This window comes from Hemicordylus capensis, chromosome 4 (genome assembly GCF_027244095.1).
Source record: "Hemicordylus capensis ecotype Gifberg chromosome 4, rHemCap1.1.pri, whole genome shotgun sequence".
NCBI classification, from domain to species: Eukaryota; Metazoa; Chordata; class Lepidosauria; order Squamata; family Cordylidae; genus Hemicordylus; species Hemicordylus capensis.
Window position 1 is genome coordinate 153221841 of NC_069660.1, and position 25791 is coordinate 153247631.

The following is a 25791-nucleotide window of genomic DNA, read 5'->3' on the forward strand; positions in this document are numbered from 1 at the left end:
TTTGCAAAATGGATCATAGGGGATTGTTTTTAACGCTCCCCCCACCCCATCCTTAATTTCTTGTTTATCAAACAAACCAACAAACCTGGGGTGACTTCATGTGCATTTTGAAAACCAGATTGGTTGTACATAGGGTCTTGTCTAAATTGCTTTTTTGGCTTGGCTTTCCTTTCCTCGTCAGATTTGGTCTAGAGTGATTGAGGCATGAGATGCTGGGTTGTGCAGTTCAGATTAACCGGTTTTATTTGAATGAAATCAGTCATGTATACGGTATTTGAAGGTAGTAATGTTTTATGTATTTTATGAATTTTACTGTTGTTGTTTCTTTTTCTTGTATTTATGCTGGCCTTTGGCCGAAATAATCAAATATTACTACTTCCTCGTTAGACCTTTGGCAAGGTCATTCTTATGCTTTTCTTTATGAGACATATGTATTTGCCCACTTGTCTAAGGAAGAGATTACAACCATTATTCAAACAGGTATACTGCTTCTGAACATAGAGAGCCATCACGATGCTGGCTGGCATTTAGATAGGTGAATGCATATGAGTACTGTAAGGTATCTCCCTTGTGTGATGGGTCCATAGCCCAGTGGAGGAGCATCTGCATGCTTGCTGATGCTCCTCCAAAATAAAAACTTTTCCAGCATTTAGATTTTCTAGAAGATATTGCTAGCTACTTCGGGGCAAACAGAAACACTAATTGATTATTTGCCTAATATATGTCATTCTTCAGGTATTCTGCTGAAAATTGGCACTCACAATAAATGGTTAAAATGTCATTAATTGTTCACAAAAGAATCTAAAAACTAAGCATCAGATCAGTCCCCAATAAGGTTTGGCTCTTAAAAAAATAAATAAATAAACTTTGATCAATCAGTGCTAGAAAGTGCACTAAGAATGGCAGAGGAAGAAAGTACACCAGGAAGGCATTTGCAGGGAAGAATCAGCAAGTGCAGGAGGTAAGAATCACCCCTTCTTATTTTGGTAGGTCTATGGTTGGAGCCATGCCTTTCCCATACCCTCAGGCAGTGTTCCCTCTAAGGCATGCACATGCTCACAAGTTTTTTGAAGTCCACTTAGATCCTGCTCATATTGAATCAAGTATGCACATGCACATACACTGCCTTGACACCCTGAACAAAACTGGGTATCAAGGCAGATGGGAGAGGGGGGGAGATGGGGGGGGAGATGGAACACTGCCCTCAGGGGCAAACTAGAGCTATTTAAGCAGGGAGTACTTGAGTTACACCATCCAAGACCTAATGAGCCAAAGTCCATTCCTGGATGGACAGAAATTGCACTCACTACACAAAATCTGCTTTGGGTCTCAGTTTTTACAGCCAGCTGAATATTTCTCTTTGGAATAAAACAGCTTCAAAGAAAATAAAATATATGGAGAAGAATTCAGGGCCATATCCAATTGCACTTATGCTATTCAAGTTCAGGCCATACACAGAACAGTCTGATTGGTCTTTCTAGGTAGGTTCATATATAAGGACTGAAATGCAGCTCCACTCTAGAACTCAAAAGGTCCTTTAATACTATATAAAACTGCTTCCAAACTCTTTGGTCCTTTTCACCTCCATGGCCAGAGTAGTTTCCCCAATATTAAACTAAAGTTGTCAGATTTAGAGAACAGAGCTTAGTAGTTGCATCGACAAGATAACAGAGGTAGATGCAGCTTCTCATAACTGCAGTGTGTGAGGCATCATCTGCTTCCGTTATTCCCTTTACACAGCTATCAAAAAGCATGGTCTCCAGCTGAATTCTACCAACCCTAGTTAAACATGTTCATTTATTCTTCTGGAAGTGGTTAGGTTGAAAACTAATCTCTGACTTCTAAGCCACACCATACTGCTTAGTACCAACACACAGGAAGACTATCCCTATACAAGTTGCATGTTCCTTCCTTTGGGCTAAAAAGGACCATTGACAAGGTTATCAATACTTTTAAGGACAAACAACCTAATCAGATATGATTGTCTCTCCTGAACCATAGGAGGTATTATCGCACTCCCTTCCCTCTGCACCACACCTGACTTACAAATGCCACTGGAGGGGCTATTGTTCTGAAAAGGGAGAAGGCGTGGGATGGAGGGCTGGACGCAGCTAGCCAGGGTCCAGCCCCACCTCTCCTGGGGTCTTTGAGTCTCCACATGAAGGTGCCACCCTCTCCTCAGCAACGTGATGGCCAGCAAGAGAGGGGAGGGGGTATATATTACAAGCGCCACTTGGGAACAGCCTTTCCAAGCCCGCACGTGGAGGAGGAGGATCTCTCCCACCTGCCCACCCTGGGATAAGCAGCTCTCCGCCCCCCAGGCAGTAGCCAGTTGCCCATTGTGGGGCTGTGAAAGAATTTTTTGTCCCCAATGTACTGCATTGGCCTTGGACAGGGGTCTTTTTTGCCCTCACTAGAGGTTATTCTCAACTGGCAAATGATTGATCTGGCCGGTAATTATTATACAATTCAGTTGCTGCGCATATGTCAAAACCCTGGTGGGCGGCTAAAAAGGGGCAGTTCATAAGGGTAGAGAGCTAAAGGGACTGGGCTGCAATTATGGATGTGGAAGAAGCTGGCCAATGGGCTTCAGTCAACCGCCCAACTGGGCGGCTGGGGGGTGGGACTGACCGTGGCCCATACCCCTGTAAGTCTACTTTGCCCGGTCCCAAGAAGGAGTGAGGCCTGCCTGGTCCTGCTTGGTAACTGGAAGGTCAGTCCAGGGTGGTCGAAGGTGCCCTGACCCTGCCATCCAGCTACCTGCATGAAGCCCGTTTTTTAAATGCTGCGAATTTTAATAAAGTTGTGGCCGGGCACATGCCTTGTGCCTAATTCCCAATACTTCTGTGTGTCGCCTCTTCCTTTATATCAGCACACAGTGTTTACCTGTACATGAGATCTCCCTGACCCTGCAGTCTTTGGTGGGGGAAAGAACTGCATCATAGACTCCTCACATTATCCCAGCAATGTGGGAAGAAGCCCAGTTTCAGTGTTCAGTGCAACCTGAGCAAGAGAGAGCACTGAAGTCCTCACCTGAGAAAACAGATACAACCAGGCCCAAAGTGATGAACGCAACATAGCCGTCAAAGAGTTTATTGCATTTCTATACCACTGACCACACACAAATGTCCCACGGTAGTTTACAAAAATCAAACAATAAAACCACAGTTAGAAACCAAACATTAAAACTGTTACAATTTTAAAATGGCAATAAAACCAACTTACAACTGGTTGAAGGATTGCTTATATAAATGAGTCCTGGAAACTCTTTTAAAGGCTAACAGAAATGGGAAGGCTCTTACAGCCAGTTCATTCCAGAGTCTCGGGTTGGCTAAAGGAAAGGCCTGGCCCTGAGTTGCCGCCAGATGAGCTGTAGGCAACCACAGGCAGACCTCTCCAGAAGATCTTAATATGCATAGTTGCCAGTTTAAAATAAAAATGAAAGCAGAGAATATTTGAAGCTTGAATTTTTCCTGTTATAACATTGCTTCTTCTTATGATTCCCACAGCAGAAGAGGGGGGGAAATACTATTGAAGTACAATTGGATGGTGGTAAGTTTTTATTCTTGTAACTGTTTATGTCCACTCAGGCAGGTCCACTCCACAACTGTGCATGATTGATCTCAGTTAAAGCAAGATAAAAAGTAATGGTGGGATAAAGATGAGGGCTGATATTATTGCAGTAATTTTTAAGTACCCAAAAAGCTGGTGTAAAGAAAGGCAGTGCCATTGAGGAAAGAACAAGCAGTCTAGGAGCATATGATGTTGTTGTTTTTGTTGTGTGTGTTTCTTAAGTTGATTTAGGCAGCATATCAGGAAACACTTTCTGGCTCTAACAACCACTAGGCAATTGAACAACTCTGGAGTCTCCTTCCCTGGAGATAGAGAAGAGCAGGTGAGTATTTCACAGGGATACAGAATTCGGCTGTTTGCAAGGGAATGACATGACTCCCTGAAGTCCATTCTGACCCTTGACTCTAGGGGCCAGTTCATACATGTTGATTGTGGCATTAAAGTATAACGTATTTACCTGAATTGACGACAACTCCAACTCTAAGGTGAGACGTTTAAAAAGGAGAGATTAAAGACAGTTTATACCTGCATTTTCTTGAAAGGAACAGGACTCTGAATTTAAGACGACTAGATTTCTAGTATTAAAAAACTTGGAAAAAACCTAGTCTTGGATTCAGGTAAATACTTTGAACATTCCACAGATTAGACCATCGCAGGCAGAGCTTTGCTTTCACAAACTCAAACTAAACTGGAGTTAAATTAAGCACAGTACTTTCCATAGGGACAAAGAGTGAGGACACCCTATTAGAACAATATCCCCTTTATGGGAGAAGTAGTAGTAATCACCAAGACTGGATCTATGTATGTCACACAGTGAAGTGGTAGAATGAACTGTAATAAAGTAAAAAATATCCCTGCAAGGAGAAAACTAGGACAGCATGCAGGAAACAGGACTATAACTGGTCTCCTTGCAATGCCAAGGATTTTGCTTTCCCGGCAGGGAGTTTCTTAAATGGAACATGTGAAGTGGAGCTGCAAGTTGAAGTAGTATAGTCCACTCTACCACCTCAGCACTTTATTTTTAATTTATTTATCATTAGATTTATATACCACCTTTCATTAAAAAATAATCCCAAAGTGGTTCACAACATATTTAGAAACAGTAGAAAACAATTAAAACAGTACAAATATTAAATTCAAATATTTAAAATAGTACCAGGCCCTGGTTTATATGCTTGCTAAGGATGTGCAAATCAATTCAGGTACAAATCGATTTGTACCTGAATCTAGCTGATTTGGGCGATTTTGATACAGAACAGATCACACCTGTGGTTCATTGGCTAGATTCAGGTCCAAATCGAATCGCGCCAGATTAATTTGAATCGCTTTGAGATTCAGATTCCTCCTATCATCCCCAACCCCACCCCCACCCCCGACTCCCAGCTTTCATTTTTTTAAAAAAGAAAGCTAAGTTCTAGGCCTTGTAGAAGTGGGGTTATGGAGCAAAATGTGCACTCACTAGTTTTCAAGTGTTTGGATTCTTTGTTGTATAATGACTTCCCCTCAATTAATCCCTATGAGGATTCATTCACTGGGTAGACCAGAGTTCAAATCCCCATTCAGCCAGGATACTTGATGGGTTACTCTGGGCCAGTCACTTCTCTCTCAGCCTAACCTACTTCACAAGGTTGTTGTGAGGAGAAACTCATGTAATACACTGTTCTGGGCTCCTTGGAGGAAGAGCGGGATATAAAATGTAAATAATAAATAATAATTATTCACCTTCTTTTCTTCTATTCATTTCAATCGTCTTTGGACAGTGCCAACTGTCATGTGCCAACTACACCCCCCCTCCCACCCACAAGGCAGTGGGGTACTACTCCGTTTAGGTTCTACGATTTTTTTCAAGTGTTTAGACACTTTGGTGTCTAATACTCTTTCCTCATAAGGAATCCCTAGGAGGATTCATTACACACCAAAGAATCTAAACACCTCAAAAATTCATAAAATACAAACTGACTACCCAGTGGCTTGTGGCTTGTTGGCCCATGGGATGCCCCTAATTCCCCACCCCCACCCGCAAAGCAGTGGGGTCAAAATGAACAGAAGAAATGAAGGTGTGTAATGAAGATGTCAAAGAATCTAAACACTTCAAAAATTCATTAAAAAAATAAACTGAGTACCCCAGTAGTTGACAGTTGGCACAGTCCAAAGACAGTCAAAATGAACAGAAGAAATGAAGGTGTGTAATGAATCCTCATAGGGACTCATTATGAGGAAAGGTTATTAGACACCAAATAATCTAAACACTTCAATATTCCTAAAAAATAAACTGAGTACCCCACTCCCTTGCAGGTGTGTGTGTGTGGGGGGGGGGGTATAGTTGGCACATGGCAGTTGACAGTTGGCACTGTCTAATGACAGTCAAAATGAACAGAAGAAATGAAGGTGTGCAATTAATCCTCATGTGATGACTCCCATGGGGGTCGTGGAGGAGGATTCCTCAGATGAAGACCCAGAGCAGAAGGAGGCTGAAGCTCCAGTCAGCTCAGCAGAACCAGAGCTGACAGGCCCCTCTGCATCCTTCCCTCCCTCCTCCTGATGTTTGGCCAGAGTACAGACTCAGAGGGAGGAATGCCGTAGGGCGGAGAGGCTGGCCAGAACAGAACAGGAGTTCCAGCTTTGACCCGGCTGCACTTCCCTGACAAGGCCCTCAGAACACTGCCTAGAGAAGCCTGAAAGCTGGTTCTGTGCTGGAAACAATGTCCGTGGTGACCAGCCCTACCGTGAGCAACCTTGACCTAGAAATCTGGAACTGATCTTGTGGTAGCAAGCATGACTTGTCCCTTTACCTAAGCAGGGTCTGCCCTGGTTGCATATGAATGGGAGACTAGAGGTGTGAGCACTGTCAGATATTCCCCTCCGGGGATGGAGCCACTCTGGAAAGAGCAGAATCCCTGTGGAATTCCCGGTGCTTGACTTCTGGCAACGTTTTGACTACTCTCCATCTCTGTTCCTGTCTGTCGGCTCTCCCTTCCCCTCTGAAAAGGGTGGTTTTTTGGCAGCTGCTGGGCAGTCAGCCAAGGCAGGTCATTACAGCTCATAGGGATTCATTATGAGGAAAAGTTATTATACACCAAAGACTCCAAAACACTTAAAAAATAGTGACAGCACATTTTGCGCCATAACTCCACTTCTACAAGCTTAGCTTAAAAAAAAAAAAATTAAAGCTGGTGATCCATGTTAGGGTTAGGATAGGGCAACTTCGAATCCCCGTTATTTCCTATGGTGGAAATATACAAAATCAGTAAAAACTAAAAAAAGAGATCATTAAAAATCAACCAAGTGCCCCACTGCCTTGAAATTTGGGTGTTAGATGGCACCCATGGGGACCTACCCACCACCCAAATTTGGTGCCCCTAGGACCTTTATAAGTGGTCTGAATCAATCTGAATCAAATCCAAATCAAATCTGGGGTGATTTGGGGTGACAGATTTGGACACAAAACAAATCGGGGTGAATCGATTCGGGCACAAATCAAATCAAAAAACTGATTCATGCACATCCCTAATGCTTGCAGTGTTGAGGTTTCTCAATAGCACGTTTTTACACACACCCTCACACTCCACTTTTGGTGTCAAGCACTATAATTGGATTACTTTGTGAGTATATTCATGCCTCTTCACAGTGGCTGACTCGGAGAAAGACAGACCGCAGCAGGCACACGAGTAGGGTTTCTCTCCGTGTGGATACGTTGATGGCGCTGGAGTAAATCTAGGCATGCAAAGGCTTGACCACATGCTTCACAGGAGAAAGGGCATTTTCTGGTATGTGTCTGATGATGCCTTTTTAACCTAGTCAGTTGGATGAAGGCTTTGCCACATTCTTTGCACTTGTATGGCTTTTCCTGCTGGTGGATCAGCTTGTGTTTGGAGAGCAAGTTAGCTTTACCAAAATCTTTGCCACATATTTGACAGAGGTACCGGTTTGAACCTTTTGCTACAGGGTTCCCGATAGCAGAGTCTAGTTCTCTCAAGTTCCTGCTGTCATCTTGATTCTGCTGCAGTACAGACCAGGGGTTTTTGAGGTTAGCACTTCCAAAAACAACACTGGAACGCTCGATCTTGTGCAAGCTGTGGAGATGCCTCCAGACGTCAGCAGTGCGAATGAAACCCTTGCCACACTCTGGGCATTTGTGTGGTCTGTCAGTAGAATGGGTCAGTTTGTGCATTCGTAAGTTAGCTGCACGGAAAAATTCTTTGCCACAAATATGGCACCAGTATGAATGCCTGTGCTCCTGAAAGCCACTGAGACCTTGAGAAGGTTTTTCATTTTTCCTGCTCCGGTCATGCAAAAATTTGCCCAGCAGGGGCGGCAAATTCTCATCATCAGATGAGTTAATAAGGATGATAAAGTTGTCCTCCTCTTCCCTTAAATTTGGTAGATCCTTCAAATGTTTCTTACCTTCAAAGTGCAAGTTATAATTGTTGCCAGCAGGGACATAGACACCAGATGTGGCTGAATCCCATTGTCGGAAATAGGTTGACGCTTTTAAAAACAATTTCAATGAGTTTTCCTCTTCTTTACAGGGTGGTTTTGGAGGGAGATCCAATCTACCTGAAGGTGCATCAGAATTGCTATCAGGAGCAGAAGGTGGGAGGTAGTCTTCCTCTACTTCCATCAGGAGACCAATGTCAGAGGCACAGTCAGAAGCACCTAAATGATCCCTTCTGGTGTTGCAAGCATCATCTTCAGGCTCCGAGAACACTTGCATCTCCATCATGTAACCTTGATAGTTTCCCCTCCGGAGTCTTCAGTACCAAGTCACTGCTCTCCCTATAAAAAGATTGGAAATGGTTTAACTGATGGAATTTCCAGTATTCATACCAGGTCAATTGAAGACAACACCCTGAAGGTCTCATTCTGAAAACAGAGCAAAAAAGCTAGTGACAATTATAATTTAAGGTGACTGAATGATTTTCACGATTTCAACATATCCATTATATTATTCTTCTATATGAACTGAACTCTTCCTGCAAATTTGAGTAGTTAACAAAACTATTTGCTTTGAACAACATATACTGGAAGTTACCCAGACACATTTAAGCCCTTTCCCATTGATTCAGGTGAATGAGTGAAGAACATGTTTCATTTACTGCCACTGAAATCAATGAAGTTATAAGTGCTTAACTTCGGCTGGATGGTATGCACAGTAATAAAAGTGCAATATAAATGCCAATATAGTAAATTCCCTCTATCCCCATAAATGTATACAAAGCATTCAGAATAATCTTTAGCCTTCCTACTTTCACTTTTTGGTGCTCTGCTAGCAAAAGGGCTCCTTTATTAAACTAGAGATCACTATTCACAAACAGGAAGCCATTTTAGTATAAAGCCTTTAGAAAAGGAGGGGTTCTTATTGTACCTTTTGGCTACACGCTCATGTTTATTTAGTCTAGTACAACTACTATATAATATGGAAGCAGACAGATTACTGAAATTCTTTAGCACATAGCTCAGAACAGCAGCAAGATCTGGACAACAGAAGTGTACCTTCGTTACACAAAGATAAAATAAGTCCTGATGAACTGAAGGGTGCTGCCTTAGAGAGGAGAGATGGTCTTGTGGTAGCAAGCATGACTTGTCCCCCTAAGGAGGGTCCACCCTGGTTGCATTTGAATGAATGGGAGACCACATGTGAGCATTGTCAGATATTCCCCTCAGGGACTCTGAGATGAACAGAAGGTTTCAAGTTCCCTCTCTAGCTTCTCCAAGATAAGGCTGGCAGAGACTCCTGCCTGCAACTTTGGAGAAGCCGCTGCCAGTCTGTGTAGACAATACTGAGCTAGATAGACCAATGGTCTGACTCAGTATATGGCAGCTTCCTATGTTTCTATGAACACTGAAAGGAAGCAAATTAAGATCAAAGATTTAGCCTTTTGGAAAGATGAAGAGAACATCAATAATGAGGTCGTCCCTATGGTGCAGGTTTCTTCAAAAATTACAACATAACTGTTTGAACTGACTTTCCTTGAAGAAATGAATTCAAAGCTACTCACTTCCAAACAATCTGTTTGTTGTATCTGCATATTTAAAGGGAAAGTATGCAAAGTACCCCCATGAACTGTCACCCATGCATTTGTGATCTAAATGTGGTAGAACATAAGAATATAAGAACAGCCCTGCTGGATCAGGCCCAAGGCCCATCCAGCCCAGCATCCTGTTTCTCACAGTGGCCGACCAGATGCTGCTGGAAGCCACAGGCAGGAGTTGAGGGCGTGCCCTCTCTCCTGCCATTACTCCCCTGCAACTGGTTCTCAGAGCCATCCTGCCTTTTGAAACTGGAGGTGGCCCACAGCCCTCCGACTAGTAGCCATTGATGGACCTCTCCTCCATGAAGTTATCCAAACCCCTCTTAAAGCCATCCAGGTTGTTGGCTGTCACTACGTCCTGTGGCAGAGAGTTCCACAAGTGGATCACGTGTTGCATGAAAAAGTACTTCCGTTTGTTGGTCCTAGACCTCCTGGCAATCAATTTCATGGAGTGACCCCTGGTTCTAGTGTTGTGTGAGAGGGAAAATAATTTATCTCTCTCCAAATTCTAAGGTAGAGGACCTTGTTTATTGTACTTCACTCATTATAGGCCTTGACTAAACCAAGATTTGTGTGTGATATTCTCAATGGAATATCTGCTATGGAGAAGTCTGAAACTGTGTTACTTTTCTAATTCAGACATAGGTGCAAAAGGTAAAGTTTTGTTAAAGTTAAAATTGCTATTTTTGTTCTAGCAGCACAAAAAAAAATCAGCAATACATTTATAAGCAAAGTGTTAATTGTGAGGAATCAGTTTGTCTGATAGTGTTTTGGAAATATTATTTAATGGTGTTTTTAATTGTAATTTGATTACGTTTCCCCCCATGTGTGTTAGTGGTTTATTTTTTATTTCCTTTTAACTTTGCAATGACTAATTTTACTTGCAATGACCAAGTCAATAAACGTAACCTAATCCAGTCACATATCACAGCTGAATGCAGGACACAGCAAGTTTCAAACAAAACTGTTTCTCTACTAATTTTAACTGCCTGCCCCTCAAAAGGCAGAGATGGAAGAGGAAAAGATATGTCAAGTTACATAAACAGAGGAAGAAACTTATTTTGACTGAATGGATGAATGTGTGCAAAGTTCGCATCCCTAAGGGTGCTGTGGTGTAGTTGTAAATAGTGGGTAGTTGTAAATTATGGGAAGACCCCCATTAAAACCTCAATACAGTCACAGACTCCTAGGCAGTTTGGGGAGAGCCACTATTCAGTCAGTGTCGTCCTCCTACTTCTTCCACACTCTGAAACATAAAGAAAAATACAACCAGGTTACCTTTTGTGAGCTGGTTGCGGTAAGGTTTTGAATTCTGAAAAAGCACAATATAGTGCCAAATAACACACAGAGAGAGTAACCAATGAGCTGACCCCATATGCAAATTGTTTTAAATATACTAATCAATAGGGTATTTTTAAAAAAATCAATAAACACATTTTAAAAACTTATAGTATTTTCTGCCCTGAGATGGGAACACTTTCCCCCCTTTATTTGAACTATCCATGTGTGAGACACGTTGTGTCCAAACGGAAAACAAAGCAAAAGAAGCCAAACCAAGAAATCCTGAATGTTATGCAACACCTTGTAATGGCCCTCCTGATGGGGCAAGGTGGTTAGCCCCAGAGCCACTCCCCTTTACATCAGCACACCCCATACAACTGGGCCATGGGGAGTTTGGGGATTAGGCACACTAAACACAGACCAACAGTTATGAAATCAAATTATTTTACCAATGAGGAAAGACAGAGTCAGTCCCCAAAATAAGGGCAAGGGCCTCGGTTTGAAAGGGCCAGGGAGAGAGAAATTACAACACCATACAAAAAAAGAAAGCATAATAAAAGTTAACTAGCCTGATCTATGGCTAGGGATGTGCACAAGCCAGTTCATCACCTCCTCTGGGAAGCACTGAACCGGCTCGGGCACCAGCATTCAAACCGGCTCGACGAAGCAGGGAGTGGTTCCCTTAGGAGCTCCTTACCTGCTTTTTAAGGGAAACTCTCCCTGCCTTGCCAGCGAGTTCACAAACTGCGCATGCAGATCCCTACTTATGGCCTACTCCAGAAGCAGAGGAAGACAGCATCTTGGATCTTGGGGTTCTGCTAAGTGAACTGACTCCTCCTCTGAGTTAGATTTCCCTGGGACACAGGCACTCCAGTCGCTTCGCCAATCACTTCACAGTTGCCTCTGCTCTGAAGCACATCCAAAGTTTGGCCTGCAACTTCCCCTAAGCATAAATGGAAGGGAATGCAAACTATAAGAGCTAACTACCGCCTTACACTCAGGGCTACAAGGAATTGGTTACCCATCTGCCCTTATCAAATTCCACTATCAAAAGCTCTGCGTGTTTCTGCACCTCATACTTGATTTCTGACAGAAAACAGATTTTGCCACTGAAGCGACAAGAATAAGCACAGGGATGGGAACCAAGCCATGGGGTTTAGAAGTAGGAAAACAGAACGAGGGGTCCAGAACCTGACTGTCTGAAAGGCTCTTAGAAGGGACAGATTGGTTTCAGAATAGCCACCCTGAGCCTGTGGCAAGCGAAGACAGCCGCCACGTCATTCCTTTTGTACCTGTGTGAGTCAGTCAGTATCTTAACTGGCAGCTTGCCTAGTCACCACCCTCCACTTGTGTGCATTGTTCCGTCGCAGGAATCCCAGGCGGTTTGTTTGCTGCAGTCCATCCCATAGTATCTCCCATCCCATAGTAGGAAATCCCATTCTTGGCAGGGGATGATTTGCAGGCCTGAGAAGGGGTGTGTGTGTGTGTGTGTGTGATGTTGAAAAGGATACATCACAGTACCATGTATTTGTGTAAGTGTGCACTGTGTATTTTATGAATTATGCATTCATGTCACCTGTGTGTGTAGTAGGGAGACTTACTGCATCAGTGCAGGACTACTTAGCATCCTATCCAGATCAACCACTCCTGAGCTGGAGCCTTTGTGCACATCTAAGCTGCAAACCTAATTTGGTTCCATATCATTTTAACTCTCTTTAATTCCCCCAAGGAGTCTTGGTAATTTGCTGAGGTGCTGCTGAGAACTCCTGCTAGAGATCTGTAAGCCTCTTTTTATAGAACTACAATTCTCAAGGTTCTCTGTAAATAAGAGAATTGACTATTACATCACTTTCAATCTGCAGAATAAAAACTGCAATGCTATGCACACTTATTTGGGAGCAAGCCCCATTAAACTCATCATTACAGTCACTGGGACTCACTTCAGTATAAACATGCATAGGTTTATACGAATAAGACGGATATTTATATACTGCTTTTCAACTGAAGTCCCCAAAGCAGTTTACATAGGTATAAATAAATAAAATGGCTCCTGTCCCCCAAAAGGGCTCGCAAACTTAAAAAGAAACATATGATAGACACCAGCAACAGCCACTGGAGGGATGCTGTGCTGGGGATGGATAGGGCCAGCTGCTCTCCCTCTGCTAAATAAAGAGAATCACCCTTTTTAAAAGGTGCCTTTATGCTGCAAGTCTCATATCAGAAAAAAAGCTGAAACAATGGAAGACTTGGTCTGTCTAGATTTAGTTCTAGCCAAAAGAGAAGAACTGGTAGAGAATGTGGAGGCAGAAGATATCTGGGGAGCAAGTGATAAAATCTGAGATGCTTGTAACATTGGAGGGGGTGGTGGATTCAGATGACTCCAATTTTGCTTTCAACAGGGTGGAGCACTAAGCCACATTTTTATCTTCATTTGTCAGATATGGCTCTCTCATTTCATCCTAGAATCTGTCCATACATTCTTATTTGCAATTCTTTCCCCTTTCCTGACCACTTCCAGAAGACAGAAGGATCTATTATTCAAGTGTCAAACACCCTCATTAACCTAACAATTAAGGTAATAGAGTCAAGTATAGAGCTTTGTCAAAGCTGTTCCCCTCTCCACTTGGGGAAAAAAAAACCCTCTTAAATGCCCATCTTACTCATTCTCTCCCTCAAGTCACAGCATTAATGTGCAAAGATAGTACTATATTGCAGGCTACTTTAATATTGAGAAAGGCACTGAACTTCCACCCCATCCCACCCCACCCCTTCCCTTGTATTGTTCCAGTTAGTTATCCCCATTCTCAGATAAAACTAGCAATTTTGATTGAGATGATTATCCCTCATTGACCAGACAGCAGTGTCCAGTATCCTCCAGGGCAAAAAGATAAAGGGACTGCATAGATGGGTTCTAGAGGTCAGAGCTAACTACTGGGCACAAATAGGTAGGTAGGACATCTTTTGCAGAGGTATCTCCCATAACACTCCATTACACAGCAGAAGAGGTTAACCACTACATTCTTCACTGCATGAGGAGCAACACTAGGAAGAACAGCAAAGCAGATTAATTCCTACTGAGGTGGTAATGAAAACACTATAAAAGCTTTTTGCTGGTAAGAAGTGAAATGTGCCATCTGTAGTCTAGTAAGATACTTCTGTTGCTGGACTGTACCACTCAAGATTGTAGGTGGGGATCAAATACCCCCATCTGCAATCTGAAATGCTAGAGCCGCCAAAACTTTGCATCATACAGAATGCAATCCTACACACCCCTACTTGGAAATGAAACTCATTAAACTCAGTGGGACGGTTCCCTAAATATGCATAAATTGGGCTGCAGTACTATTATGCCTTTTTGCTTTTACTCAGCATAATATATCTCACTTCCACAACATCCCTAGTTAAATTGGTGCATGCACTAGTTGAATTCCCTTATGATTCAATTTCTTCTTCTGTTTTCCTTTGCTCTGTCTGAAATGCTTGCTTCATGCTCAGAAAACTTCAACTATCCCACGGTCCTTTACAATACAGGTGCTGCATCTGCAGGATGAATCTGGGAGGGCTTTTGCCAACCAGAACAGATAATACTAGGCAAGATGGGCTAATGGACTTGCTCAGAACATGGCAGTTTCCTGACCTACTTCACAGGGTTGTTGTGAGAAGAATGTACTCTTCGGTGTATTAAGTATGTAGTACTTGGAGGCTCCTTGGAGGAAGAGCAGGATAGAAAATGGAAATAAATAAATAAATAAATCTGTTATGTGGCATGTGTTTTAATTGTTTAAATGATGTTTTAATTGTTTGATTTCAATTGTTTTAATTGTTGTTCACTGCTTAAGAGACTGGCTGCTTGAGGCAGAATATAAAATAGACTATATTTTAAAAATAAGATCACCTTGCATAATGCACAGACACTTCAGGACACATCCAGCCGCCCCCTTCCTCTTCTCCCCTCACCACCTGAGAGGAGAGCTGGTCTTGTGGTAGCAAGCATGACCCGTCCCTTTAGCTAAGCAGGGTCCACCCTGGTTGCATATGAAAGGGAGACTAGAAGTGTGAGCACTGTAAGAGATTCCCCTCAGGGGATGGAGCCGCTCTGGGAAGAGCAGAAAGTTCCAAGTTCCTTCCCTGGCTTCTCCAAGATAGGGCTGAGAGAGATTCCTGCCTGCAACCCTGGAGAAGCTGCTGCCAGTCTGTGAAGTCAATACCGAGCTAGACAGACCAATTGTCTGACTCAGTATATGGCAGCTTCCTATGTTCCACCCTCCACTGCTGGACCCATCTGTCTCCTGCACCCGATTTCCTCCTTGGTCCCCATCCAAAGCAATCCCAAGTCGTCCGCCGCCCCGCTTGCTCGAATACGCTTCTCCGTATGCTACAAGAAGTCGTCTCGCAGGTAGAGTTACGAACCCTGCCGTGTGTGTGTTGAAACTGGCCCTGCTACTCTTCCTTTAAGAGCAGAGCAGCACACCGAAATGCAACAGGTGAAGCTCTCCCCAAGACCTGAGCGCATTCGTGGGGTCAGGGAAACAAACGTTCACGTGGAACATTGCTGGGCGTGAGCAGCGAGCCGTGTCGGGAAAGAAGCGTGTCGGGAAAGAAGGAGTCCAGCCCAGCACTTCCTCTGCACTGGGATGGCTCAAGCCAAGAGGGAACCGGGCGCCCGACCTGGCATTTCCACTGCTCGAGCGCTCCCCGCGTGATGCCAAGTTCTCCACGTGTTCCTTGCTCACAGACCTTTTGTTTCATCGCCCCCAGGTCTCAGGTCAACCCCACCTTGGCCCCCTCACCTTTCTGGGCAAGACGCCTGCCCTGCCCTAACCTCACGCTCGCTCAGTTCGGAGGAGGCGGCTGCCGCTGCGCCGAGAGCGCGCCTCCAACGGGGCTCCACAACCAGCCCAAAGCTTTCAGCACCCCCGGTCTACGCAGCAGCGGGGTGCAAAATCAACCAGCCCGCCCCGACACACACCGAGAATGAAAAGGAGAGAGAGACCTGCACGCCTCCCTTTCGCTCTTGCTTACCCGGACTGCTCGTGCCTAGAGTCACGCTGGCCGCTCTGGGCTTCTTGCGGGAAGAGCGGGATATAAATTTATCTTTAAAAACAAAAACTTGACCAGCAAGCTCAAGCACCAACAACCTGCCTCAAGATCTGAATCCTGCAGCTACGACCCGCAAGGGTGTGTGGCGAGGTGGGCTGGCAAAGGCTCTGTGAGGGGGGCGTGTCCACGAGCCCGCACCCTCCCACTAAAGCCCGCGAGCGATTCCTGGACACTGTGGGGTTCTCGCGATGTATAAGCAAAACCATCCCCTCTTTTTCTGTGTACAATAGCTCCACCTCGCATGTTATCGAAGGAGTTTGTTCTTTTCCTAGAGGATTCTGTGGTATTCCATCCACCCTGCCACTAGGCAGCCCTTCCCTTTGGCCATAGGGCCTGGGGATGATGGGAGTTGAAGTAGAGATGTGCACGGTCCGGACCAGTCCGGACCGGCACCGAAGGGGGGCCCTTTCTTTTAGGGCGGGTGGGCTTTCTTACCCCTCCCGCCTCTTCACCCCCTCCAGCGCCCGTATTTAACTGAATAACGGGGCGCTGGAAACCAGCTGCCCCCGCCGCCCCCGCCGCCCCCCCCCAGCAGATTCCAACACAAAGGTGCCCATACCCCTGCCGCCGTCGCCCGCCCGCCCGCCTGCCAGCCAGCCAGCCCTCCCTCCCAGCTGCCCGCCCGCCCGAGTCCTTACCCAGCTGCAGGAGAAAACGAGAGGAGCTCCCGGACAGAGCTCCTCTCGTTAGAAAGGCCTGCTGCAGAATGAAGGCGCTTTGTGCGCGCGCCACAAAGGACACCGGAGGCCCGGTCTACCCGCCGGGAAAAGGCCGGGTAGACCGGGCCTCCGATCGCCGGAGGCCCGGTCTACCCGGCCTTTTCCCGGCGGGTAGACCGGGCCTCCGGCGTTTTTTGCGGCGCGCGCAAAGCGCCTTCATTCTGCAGCAGGCCTTTCTAACAAGAGGAGCTCTGTCCGGGAGCTCCTCTCGTTTTCTCCTGCAGCTGGGTAAGGACTCGGGCGGGCGGGCAGCTGGGAGGGAGGGCTGGCTGGCTGGCAGGCGGGCGGGCGGGCGACGGCGGCAGGGGTATGGGCACCTTTGTGTTGGAATCTGCTGGGGGGGGGGCGGCGGGGGCGGCTGGTTTCCAGCGCCCCGTTATTCAGTTAAATACGGGCGCTGGAGGGGGTGAAGAGGTGGGAGGGGTAAGAAAGCCCTCCCGCCCTTAAAGTCATACCCCCCACCCGGACCCGAACCAGCAAGGGCTGAACCGGTCCGGCAGTTCGGCCATTCCTTAGAATGGCCGCCGGACCGGTTCGGACACACCCCTAAGTTGAAGTCGACGACATTCTGGGGACCCAGGTTTGAGAAGCTCTGCTGCGTTACTTACAGTAGTACTGCTTATTCACACCATCCTAACCAGTGTGGCCAGACTCAAAATGAGGAGGTGACTGTACTTTTAATCATTGTGCAAGAGAGAGGACGTTTGAGCACATGCCTTTTGTCAGGGGTGAAAAAACCTACATTTGCTGAGATTCCTTTTTCTTTACAGCTATAAAAGAGCCCCTGGTGGCGCAGTGGTAAAACTGCCGCCCTGTAACCAGAAGGTTACAAGTTCGACCCTGACCAGGGGCTCAAGGTTGACTCAGCCTTCCATCCTTCCGAGGTCGGTAAAATGAGTACCCAGAATGTTGGGGGCAATATGCTAAATCATTGTAAACCGCTTAGAGAACTTCCAGCTATAGAGTGGTATATAAATGTAAGTGCTATTGCTATAAAAGAACAGGCCAAACCCATCTAAACACAGCCACTCTGAAAGGGAGAAGTGAGGCCAAGCAAATCTAGCGTGAGCTTTAAAATGGGAGTGGGTTGTGGACCATTAGTCAATTTTTGGAAGACTACAGTGCCAGCTGGTTGTTAGGAAAATAGCAACTGATCAAACTATTAGTAATGATAGTTAAATGGAACCTCCATGTTCAAAGGCAGTATATCTCTGACTGAACACCAGAGGCAAGTAACCAGGGTGGTTACTGGTTGCTGTCGTTTGACTTGCTGTCGTTTGAAGACCTTTGGTCTGATCCAGAAGGCAATTGTTATGTTCTTAAGGAAGGATGCACTCACAGGATAAGCGCACAATGATCAGAGGCGCTCTTCAGGGCCAAGCACTAGGGCCTCCACACCCCCTGGGGGGCCCCCAATCCTCTTTAGTTTGTCCTGGGTGGTGTGGTTGCCATGCCATGCCGCCACCTGTGCTGTGTCAAGTGGCCAGGTGTGACTGTGATCTGTGCTTTAAAGACAGAGGGGGAAGTGGGGAAAGAAATATGAGGGATGGGAATATGTTACGTGTTGAAATGGTTTTACTAATGCATATTTGTTTTATATTCTTATGAATTCATTTGCTGTTTGTGCCCTCAAAAACCCATCTGTTAAAAATAGTGTGTGTGTAGTGGGGTGATGCTTAACGTGCAGTGGAGGATGGAGTGGAGGGCTCCAAAGGCCTTTAGGTCCAGGCTCCAAAATTACCTAGGTGCACTTCTGACACTGATTAGGAACATAGGAAACTGCCATATATGGAGTCAGACATAGGTCCATCTAGCTCAGTATGGCTGCAGCTTCTCCAGGGCGGCAGGCAGGAATCTCTCTCAGCCCTATCTTGGAGAGGAGAGCTGGTCTTGTGGTAGCAAGCATGACTTGTCCCCTTAGCTAAGCAGGGTCCACTCTGGTTGCAAATGAATGGGAGACTTGATGTGTGAGCACTGTAAGATATTCCCCTTAAGGGATGGAGCTGCTCTAGATAGACCTATGGTCTGACTCAGTATATGGCAGCTTTCTATGTCCTTATGAGAGGCCAGTGAGGGAACTTGGAACCTTCTGCTCTTCCCAGAGTGGCTGCATCCCCTGAGGGGAATATCTTCTAGTGCTCACTCACACATCAAGTCTTCCATTCATATACAACCAGGGTAGACCCTGCTTAGCTAAGGGGACAAGTCATGCTTGCATCCACAAGACCAGCTCTTAGTTGTACCTTAACTGTGAAGAGATCCTGAGCAGGTCCTCTTAAAGATTTACAGCACGGTGGCAGACTAGGGAGGGGGGTAGTCATCAAAGGAGACCACACAAGACTAAAGCTTGTCCTCCCTAGTTTTAGAGGATTCTGACTTCTGAGCAAAGGACCACGAGAAACAAAAAGGCCTATAAAATACTCATGCAGGCCTACAGCACTATCAGTCAATGTGAGCTGCACTTAGAATGTCTCATTAGGTAGAATGGAAAGATAGCTAATTACTCCTGAATGTAGACACAGACAGAGCCATTCATGCTTTGCCCTAAAATGAAACTTGTAAATGCATTTTTAAAATACAAACATGGGAATAAATATCCACGCTCTTGCTCAGTACTGTACAATGAATAGTGGGATTCTTGAGCTATTACAACAATCTGTGAACTAAATCTGCTCCATACATAGACCAAGTTTAGAAATGCTTTGCAAATTGCTTTCACTGCAATGTGATAAAAATACATATGTTTATAACATTTGCTCTTTATTCTAGTTGAGTATCTGCTCCCTTCCATTACATGTGATGAAGAGTTCGGCAGTGCTCAGAAGCTTGACAGTGATCAGGGCATGCAGCAGAAATTATTTCCAATTAGCCTCCACTGAGTTGGGGTGGGGGCAGTGTTCCCTCTAACAGGGATTCCCAGATGTTCTTGACTACAACTCCCACAATCCCCAAGCAAAAGGCATTGAAGCTGGGGATTCTGGGAGTTGTAGTCAACAACACCTGGGAATCCCTGCTAGAGGGAACACGGGGTGGGGAGTAGGGAAGCAAGGCCAGAGTAGAAAAGCATGCAGAGAGACCACCTCCAGCCTCAGAGGCATGATGCCTTTCAATATGAGTTGCAGGGGAGCAACAGCAGGAGAGAGGGCAAGCACATACCTCTTGCCTGTGGGCTCCCCAAAGGCATCTGGTGGGCCAGACATGCTATTGCCCTCTGGGTCAAAATGCTGACAGTGACTGGGAGTTGCAGGAGGAAATCAGGGAGGCGTCAAGGAGAAGCAGGGCAGTAATAGAAGCAATATATACCGCTCTATAGCTGGAAGCTCTCTAAGCGGTTTACAATGATTTTAGCATATTGCCCCCAACATTCTGGGTACTCATTTTACTGACCTCGGAAGGATGGAAGGCTGAGTCAACCTTGAGCCCCTGGTCAGGGTCGAACTTGTAACCTTCTGGTTACAGGGCGGCAGTTTTACCACTGCGCCACCAGGGGCTCAGTAATAATGGGTGACTTCAATTACCCACACATAGACTGGGTAAATTCACAGTCAGGTCATGACAAAGAGGTCAGATTTCTAGATACGCTGAATGACTGTGCCCTAGAATAGTTGGTCTTGGAACCAACCAGAGAAAAGGAGACCTTGGACTTAATCCTGAGTGGCACCCAGGACCTGGTGCGGGATGTCAGTGTCATCGACCCTATAGGGAATGGTGACCATAGTGCAAACAAATTCAGCATATATGTGGGGAGTAGGGGTGTGTCCGAACCGGTCTGGAGGCCATTCTAAAGGCCTCCGAACTGTCCAGACCGGTTCGGACTTGGCCGGTCCGGGTCCGGGGGGGGTGTCTTCCTTTAAGGGCGGGGAGGGCTTACTTACCCCTCCCGCCTCTTTGCCCCCTCCAGCGCCCGTATTCTACTGTGTAATTGGGGCACTGGAAACCAGCCGCCCCCCCCCCCGGTGAGCGAATTAGGGCCAAAAGTAAACTACTGCCGCCGTCGCCCGCTCTCCCTCCCTCCCAGCCGCCTGCCCGAGTCCTCACCACATGTTTTTCCAAAAAAGAGAGGAGCTCGTGAACAGAGCTCCTCTCTCGGCAAAGTCTCGGCTCCAACTGGGGCCTTGGGCGTGCGTGCGCGCTGCAAAGGACACCTGGGAGTTCCGCCGGAGGCCCGGTCTACCCGCCGGCAGGGGAAGAGGCTGGGTAGACCTTAAAAAAAAAAGATTATTTTTAAAAATGGCCACTGCACAGGCTCAAATGGTACCTGCGAGGCCCTAGAGGCCAGCTGGGTCAGGGGGAACCTTTGCAAAAAAACAAAAACTAGCCTTTAGGAAGCCCCCCAAAGGGGCTACAGGTAAAAAGAAAATAATAATATAATAATATAAGACACTGTACACATATTCAGATTGGCACTATGTACAGAGAATCAGGGCTTGTGAATACTGAGCTGACGCTTATGAGCTAGGATTGTATTCATTTGCTCTTACTTTGCTTCTTGTGATAAGTGAGTTAAACGTGATGTCTTAATAATATGGCTATTAATGCTGCGTTTTGTCTTTGAATCAGTGTGAAATCCTTAATATTAAGGCCCACTGGGAGTTTCTTGCTCTCTTTCTCTCATTTTAACTGTCTTTCTGAAAGACTAGAATATATTCCAAGCAGTGACACAGTTTACTCTGCATATCCTTTAATTATTTCCAGAGTATCTGGGAAAACTCAAATTTTAAAACTTATGAAATAGTGATGCTACAATGCATAGTAGGTAATTAGACAGGCACTTCTGTTTAGTTTTCCAAGTACACCTCCACATAGTATTTGGGTATTTCATGAGCTCCAGCATACTGAAATTTGTAGTTTTCCAGCATTTTTTGGTCTGGCTAAGTCCACTGTTAAATAGTTTTTGAAATATTAAAAGATTAACGAGCCTGACTTGTATTTTTGAGCTGATATTATGATAAAGTTATCTGAAAGATGGGTGTCAGATGCTTGGACAGGGGGCGCAATTTCAGAGTTTGCCCTAGGCGCTATTTTCCCTAGGTACACCTCTGGGTGTCGGTGACTGACCAGGAGAGGGATCCTGGGGTCATGCTGGACAGCTCGTTGAAAGTTTCGACTCAATGTGAAGCAGCTGTGGAAAAGGCCAATTCCAATTCCAAAGGCCAATTCCATGCTAGGGATCATTAGGAAGGGGATTGAAAATCAAACTGCTAATATTATAATGCCCTTATACAAAACTATGGTGCGGCCACACCTGGAGTACTGCGTACAATTCTGGTCACCACATCTAAGAAGGACATTGTATAACTGGAAAAGGTACAGAAGAGGGCAACCAAGATGATCAGGGGCCTAGAGCACCTTTCTTATGAGGCAAGGCTACAACACCTGGGGCTATTTAGTTTAGAAAAAAGATGACTGAGGGGAGACATGATAGAGGTCTATAAAATCATGCATGGTGTGGAGAAAGTGGATAGAGAGAAATTCTTCTCCCTCTCACATAACACGAGAATCAGGGGTCATCCCATGAAATTGATGGCCAGGAAATTTAGGACCATCATGCATGGTGTGGAGAAAGTGTGAAAGGGAGAAATTTTTCTCCCTTTCACATAACACTAAAACGTAACCCTCTCACATAACCCTGCTAAATGAGCAAAGAGGCATCAAAGTGGTGATTCTCTTTACTTAGCAATGGGAGAGCAAATGGCCCTATTCAGCCCCAGCACAGCATACCTCAAGTGGCTGATGCTGGGGTCTATCTTATGTTTCATTTTGGATTGTGAGCCCTTTGGGGACAGGGGACCATCTTATTTATGTATTATTTATTTTTCTATGTAAACTGCTTTGAGAACTTTGGTTGTAGAGCGGTATATAAATATTCTTAGTAGTAGTAGTAGTAGTAGTAAAACCAGGGGTCATTCCATGAAACTGACTGTCAAGAAATTTAGGACCAACAAATGGAAGTACGTGTTCACACAACGCATAATCAGCTTGTGGAATTCTCTGCCACAATATGTGGTGACAGCCAACAACCTGGATGGCTTTAAGAGGGGTTTGGATAACATCATGGAGGAGAGGTCTATCAACGGCTACAAGTCGGAGAGCTATAGGCCACCTCCATCTTCAAAGGCGGGATGCCTCTGAGTACCAGTTCCAGGGGAGTAACAGCAGGAGAGGGGGCATGCCTTCAACTCCTGCCTGTAGGCTCCCAGTGGCATCTGGTGGGTCACTGTGGGAAACAGGATGCTGGACTAGATGGGCCTTGGGCCTGATCCAGCAGGGCTGTTCTTATGTTCTTATGAATCTTAAAGCATCTATCCAAATGATTTCCCTTTTGCAAAAGAAACCTTGAAAATCTTAAATACACTTTGGGAGATACTTTCCTAGACACCACTGTACCCAGAGAAACAAACCTTCCCAGGAACCATCTGAAGCCTCGGGTCATATCATGACCTGCAATGCCTTTCAAGCCTAAAAGCACCAACTCTGATTCATCCGATTGGATTCAATAGTCAGGTAGAACACATGCCCATCAAGGATGACGCTAGGCTAGGATGTTTTTCAATTAGAAACATTTTTGGGGTGGTGTGGAGGGAATGATGCTAGTATGGAGGAGCCAGCCCAGCAGCCATCACAGAAGTTCCCTCCTGCAGCCTGAGACGTGGAAGAGCTACAAGGAAGAAATGTCAAGAATGATGGAGAATGATGGTGTGAAGAAGGCAGATGATGCAGGAGCCTCACTGAAGCCGAGCCTACCTGCCTGGCTGCTGGGAGACTACTTGAGGAACCAAGCACAGAGTTCCAGAACCGAAGAAAAGTGGGAGATACATAGTCGGCATTTTTCCAGCATTCAAAGCAATTCAGGGAGGGGCTTAGAATACCCCACATGGTCAGTTGACTTTATGAGCCCCGTATTATGGGTAGGGGCTGCGGAGGACAGAGAGGCTTCTTGTGGCCATTTCCTGAGGAAGGGTAAGATCTGCACCCGGGACATTCTGATTCAGAGTCCGTTCGCAAAGATATTTGACCATTTTCTCTTATGGCCGCCCTCTCACACACATGCCTCCCACAGGGATATAAAAACACAGGAATAAAAAGGTTGAAAGTACAGTGGGAAGAGGACCACAGGCTGCTCGGCCCTGTGAGACCCTGAGCCTTCCATCCCTCTGGGATTAGAATCCCCATGAGTGCAAGATGGGGATGCCACAGAGGAAACCTGAGAGAATGGCATGCTGGGCTTCCATAAACCCCCACAAAACGGGACACTCTCTCTCTCTCTCTCTCTCTCTCTCTCTCTCTCTCTCTCTCTCTCTCTCTCCAATTTATATACCACCTTTACTAAAGGGGTAATTTATATGCCACCCTTCCTAAACCGGCACAGGGAGGTTTACATTAAAATCAAAAAGACATAGAAAAACAATATCAAACAAAAAAAAAGTCAGATGAATTACAACTGAAATTAAAACTAGATATCATTAAGAGCCAGGCTAAAAAGATGGGATTTCAAGGCCCTCATAAAGGCCACCATGTAATATAATAGACTTGGGTCCATGGAGAGCACATTACACAACCCAGAGATGGCTCCTGTTGTCCCCCCCCCGCCCAAGATAGTTTCTCCTGCTACACTTGCAGCTTTGTGCTCCCAGAGGTGTGCCCCACTCACGGCACTCTGTGTCACACCGTCAAAGCTCTATTCCTCTCAGAGGATGGAATGCACTGGGACAAGCAGAAGGTTGCAAGTGCCCTCCCGCTCCCTGCCTTCTCCAAGAGAGATTCCTTCCTGCCTGCAATCCTGGAGAAGCCGCTGCCACTCTGAGAAGACAATACTCAGCTAGATAGACCAATGGTCTGACTTGGTATATGGCAGCTTCATGTGTTGCTATGTGCCTATCCTTGCCAAGAATGCAGGAGGAGGATACCTTGGAATATTAGATGAGAGATATTGAGTTTGTACACAACCTCCTTTACCGGGGCTGGAGGAGGCCAAGGGGACGGTGAGATGGCTCCTGCAGTCGTGCCCCCCACCAACGAAAGTTTCTCCTGCCCCACTCGCGGTGCGGTGCCCCCAGAGGTGTGCCCCACTCAGAGCGCATCATCAACCACTGAAGCGGAATATGTATCAGCTGCACAGGGCAGTCACGAGATATAATGGCTGTGTCAACTACTGAAGGACGTAGGTACAGAGGTACCACAGCCCATACCAGTGTATGAAGACAACAAAAGCTGCATTCAACTGTCCAGCCAAGAAGATGTAAAGAGGAGTACCAAACATATTGATATGAAGTACCATAGCAATAGCAATAGCAATAGCAATAGCACTTACATTTATATACCGCTCTATAGCCGGAGCTCTCTAAGCGGTTTACAATGATTTAGCATATTGCCCCCAACATTCTAGGTACTCATTTTACCGACCTCGGAAGGATGGAAGGCTGAGTCAACCTTGTAGTGAGAAGTCTGCAGAAGGATGGACTAATCAAGCTGATCTACTGTCCGACAAATGAAATGCTTGCAGACATACTCAATAAGCCACTTCCAAGACCCTGCTTTGAAAAGCTGAAAGAGAAAATGAATCTTGTGAGCTGAGTCACGAGACATCGAGAGACATCGTCCTTTTGGAAGTTAAAGGACTTTGCGATGTGTCTTTGCCTCAGACAGTGGAGGACAGACTAGTAAGTCAGAGGGCTAGACAGTCAAGACATTGGTCATTCCTTCTCCACTGCTCTGATGCCATTCCTTTGAAATGTAGATTGCTACTCTTAGGGAATTCAACTTTCTTCCTCTCTCTCTTCCCTACCTTCCCGCCTACCTTGCAACATGGCAAGCCTCTCTCCCTGCACCATATGTGCAGAGAGGATGCAGAAACCATCTGCATCCAGAAAGATAGATAGATTAGAGATCCTAACTCCTCACTTCATATCTAGAATGGAGTTCCTTAATAAATGTAGAGTCACACCTTCAAGACTCTACAGGGCTTGGGGCCGGGGAAGCTGTTGGAGCGCATTTGCCCCTATTAATTTTCCAGGGCCCTCCGTTCATCGTCTCAGGCCCTGCTCTTCTCGCTCATGGCCCCGCTACTAACAGAGATCCTCTTTGTG

At 45.7% G+C, this 25791-nt stretch overlaps 2 protein-coding genes across 10 annotated transcripts in view; both read right to left on the reverse strand.

Moving 5' to 3' along the window:
- The window catches only part of LOC128322623 (uncharacterized), a 90288-nt gene that overhangs the window by 39012 nt on the left and 25485 nt on the right, over positions 1-25791 (reverse strand). The gene's annotated exons all lie outside the window — the stretch shown is intronic.
- On the reverse strand, positions 4987-16220 carry LOC128322625 (zinc finger protein 492-like). 6 transcript variants are annotated; one of them, XM_053244237.1, is made up of 3 exons: positions 15909-16220; positions 10790-10851; positions 4987-8349 (listed from the first exon to the last, which is right to left on the reverse strand). In XM_053244237.1, exon 3 carries the CDS (start codon positions 8294-8296, stop codon positions 7196-7198), a length of 1101 nt encoding a protein of 366 aa, XP_053100212.1. In that variant the 5' UTR covers positions 8297-8349; positions 10790-10851; positions 15909-16220; the 3' UTR covers positions 4987-7195. The 6 variants fall into 6 exon arrangements, with proteins under 6 accessions (XP_053100212.1, XP_053100211.1, XP_053100207.1 ...); XM_053244236.1 differs by having other exon boundaries at positions 10772-10851; XM_053244232.1 differs by lacking the exon at positions 10790-10851.

Coding starts and splice junctions, on each gene's coding strand:
- LOC128322625 (XM_053244232.1), bottom strand. CDS start 8,296: ATGATGGAGATGCAAGTGTTCTCGGAGCCTGAAGATGATGCTTGCAAC.